The following is a 1,082-nucleotide window of genomic DNA, read 5'->3' on the forward strand; positions in this document are numbered from 1 at the left end:
TTACTGGCACCATGTTTCTGCTCTGTGAATGATCAAATTTTAAAAAAGGAAATGGATATGATTGATACATCTATAAAGAAAAGAGGAAAGGAAAAAAAAATTATAATTGCTTCTATAGCTACAGTAGCAGCTGTTCTTATAGCATCTGGTTTAATAGGAGGAGGATTATATTTGAACAGAGATAAATTTAAATCCGTATGGAAGAATTCTCAATTAGCAAATGCTTCTAGCAATATTATTAATAGAAGTTTAAAAAAATTAGATGATGATATAAAAGAACGTGTTGATAAAGGAGAAAAAAATATAGATAAAATATTTACAAAAAAATATATTAAGGGTGTTATAGATAATGAAATTCAAGAAAGTGGACACAAATTTTCTGGAATTCAGAAAAGGGAGTTGCATGTATTTATTTCTCATTTTAAATTTTTGATAGATGAATCTATGGAAAAATTAAAAAATAGAAATCTTATTTCTAATTAGTAGAATTAGTTTAAAGATAATTGGTAAATTGAGTTACAAGAAATTAAATAAAGCATATAATAGCTGAATATATACTAAGACTTATTCTTAAATTTATACAGATTGGTTTTACTATTTTTTTAAATGAATTTGAATATATGGAATTTACTTTTTTTTCATTACGTGTTATTAATAAAATATATATAAAAAATATATTATTGATGCATTTCTTATTTATTTGCATATGTAAATTTTCTTTTTTTTTTTAAACAAATATTTATATGTAAATTACGAAGAAAGATTATTTTTATAAAAAAAAAAATAATATATTATATATATATAGTAATATTTATTTTATATGGAATTTAATTTGAATTATATTATTGTGTATTGCTTAACTAACATATTTTTTATTTATATAAATGTATTTTTATTTACAAAGTATATAATTTTAACTAAAAGCACGCACATAGTTAAGTTATAACAGTAACACAAATTAAACTTTAAGTCATTTAATATTATTTCAAAATATAAGAATCAAATACTACATAAACATTACACTTTTTGTACATTAATTTTTATATTTTAATTAAAAATTAATAATCTTTCAAAAATTTTAC

At 19.6% G+C, this 1,082-nt stretch overlaps 1 protein-coding gene across 1 annotated transcript; it reads left to right on the forward strand.

Annotated features, from left to right (window-relative positions):
* ETRAMP (early transcribed membrane protein) lies at positions 1-483 on the forward strand (the record flags this gene model as incomplete). Its single annotated transcript, XM_028675790.1, has 1 exon — positions 1-483. A coding segment is annotated over one exon (483 nt), but the record flags the coding sequence as incomplete, so codon positions are not given.
* Between the last annotated feature and the right edge of the window lie 599 nt (positions 484-1,082).

Source organism: Plasmodium relictum, assembly GCF_900005765.1.
Source record: "Plasmodium relictum strain SGS1 genome assembly, contig: PRELSG_00_v1_409, whole genome shotgun sequence".
Taxonomy (NCBI): Eukaryota; Apicomplexa; class Aconoidasida; order Haemosporida; family Plasmodiidae; genus Plasmodium; species Plasmodium relictum.